Here is a 931-nt window from a genome sequence, read left to right as displayed (position 1 = left end):
GCACGTTGTTTTAATGCAGTCCCTCGTCACATCCCTGACAGTATTCAAGCCTTCTTGCCTTTACAACCCTTTTAAAAATGTACATTTCTAGTTTCATGTCATTTATCCTGTAGTGGAAAAGAATGACGTCATTGCCCCCCAGTTTTATTGCAGAAAATGTGACGTTGTTTAATGAAAGGCATCAACTGACGCGTCTCTCTCTCTCCCTCCCTCTCGCAGTCATTGCATTAGTCAGATCTTGGAGAGTGTCAATCATATCCACCAGCACGATATTGTGCACAGAGACCTCAAGGTGAGTGGCTGCCCCGTTGCCGTGACAACCACACACACACACACCACTGCTTGTGGCCATGGCAACACACAGATGGCTCTCGGTTGCTCCATCTCTCTCGCTCTCTCTGCATTTCTGCTTCTATCTCTTTTATTTTTTTACCCTGCATCTCTCTCTCTCTCTCACATCGACTGGTTTTAACCCTCTTATCTGTTCTCAGGTGTGTGTGCGCGCGTGTGTGTGTGTGCGCACGTACACCCATGCATGTATGTTCATGTTGAGTCACGGTCAGGTGGAGGGGAGTGTTTGTCACACCTATGTCAAGGAAAAGACAAGGACTCAAACACACACACACAGTGTGTACTGTTGTGTAGTACTGTTGGTCTATTATGAGAGAGGAGGCGAAGGCATAGATGAACCTCCAGAGTTGCCAGGACAACCCGTGTGATGTCACTTCCACCCATGGAGCAGCGGGGGAGGCGGGGCTTGAGTCGTCCTAAAATTGCCGATAGGCTCCGGTGCAGAAAAGAGTAGAGGAGAGCGTCTCTGCCACCTCCAGTTCCCTCTCCTTAGCCCGGTTTAAGGAGGTGATAAAAGTCCTTGTAGAAAGGACGTGTGTGTGTGTGTGTGTGTGTGTGTGTGTGTGTGTGTGTGTGTGTG

General features: G+C 48.9%; 1 protein-coding gene across 5 annotated transcripts in view; it reads left to right on the top strand.

The window, feature by feature from the left end:
• LOC116381714 (calcium/calmodulin-dependent protein kinase type II subunit gamma-like) overlaps positions 1-931 on the top strand; it is a 34,936-nt gene that overhangs the window by 17,295 nt on the left and 16,710 nt on the right. For all 5 annotated transcript variants that reach the window (XM_031844079.1, XM_031844082.1, XM_031844080.1 and 2 more), the window contains exon 6: positions 220-292. In XM_031844079.1, the coding sequence (XP_031699939.1) occupies positions 220-292 (73 nt within the window). The remainder of the gene's footprint in view (positions 1-219; positions 293-931) is intronic.

The sequence above is a fragment of the Anarrhichthys ocellatus genome, unplaced genomic scaffold (assembly GCF_004355925.1).
Source record: "Anarrhichthys ocellatus isolate YVR2014 unplaced genomic scaffold, GSC_Weel_1.0 scaffold4, whole genome shotgun sequence".
In the NCBI taxonomy this organism is placed as follows: domain Eukaryota; kingdom Metazoa; phylum Chordata; class Actinopteri; order Perciformes; family Anarhichadidae; genus Anarrhichthys; species Anarrhichthys ocellatus.
This window is presented reverse-complemented; position numbering and strand designations above follow the sequence as displayed.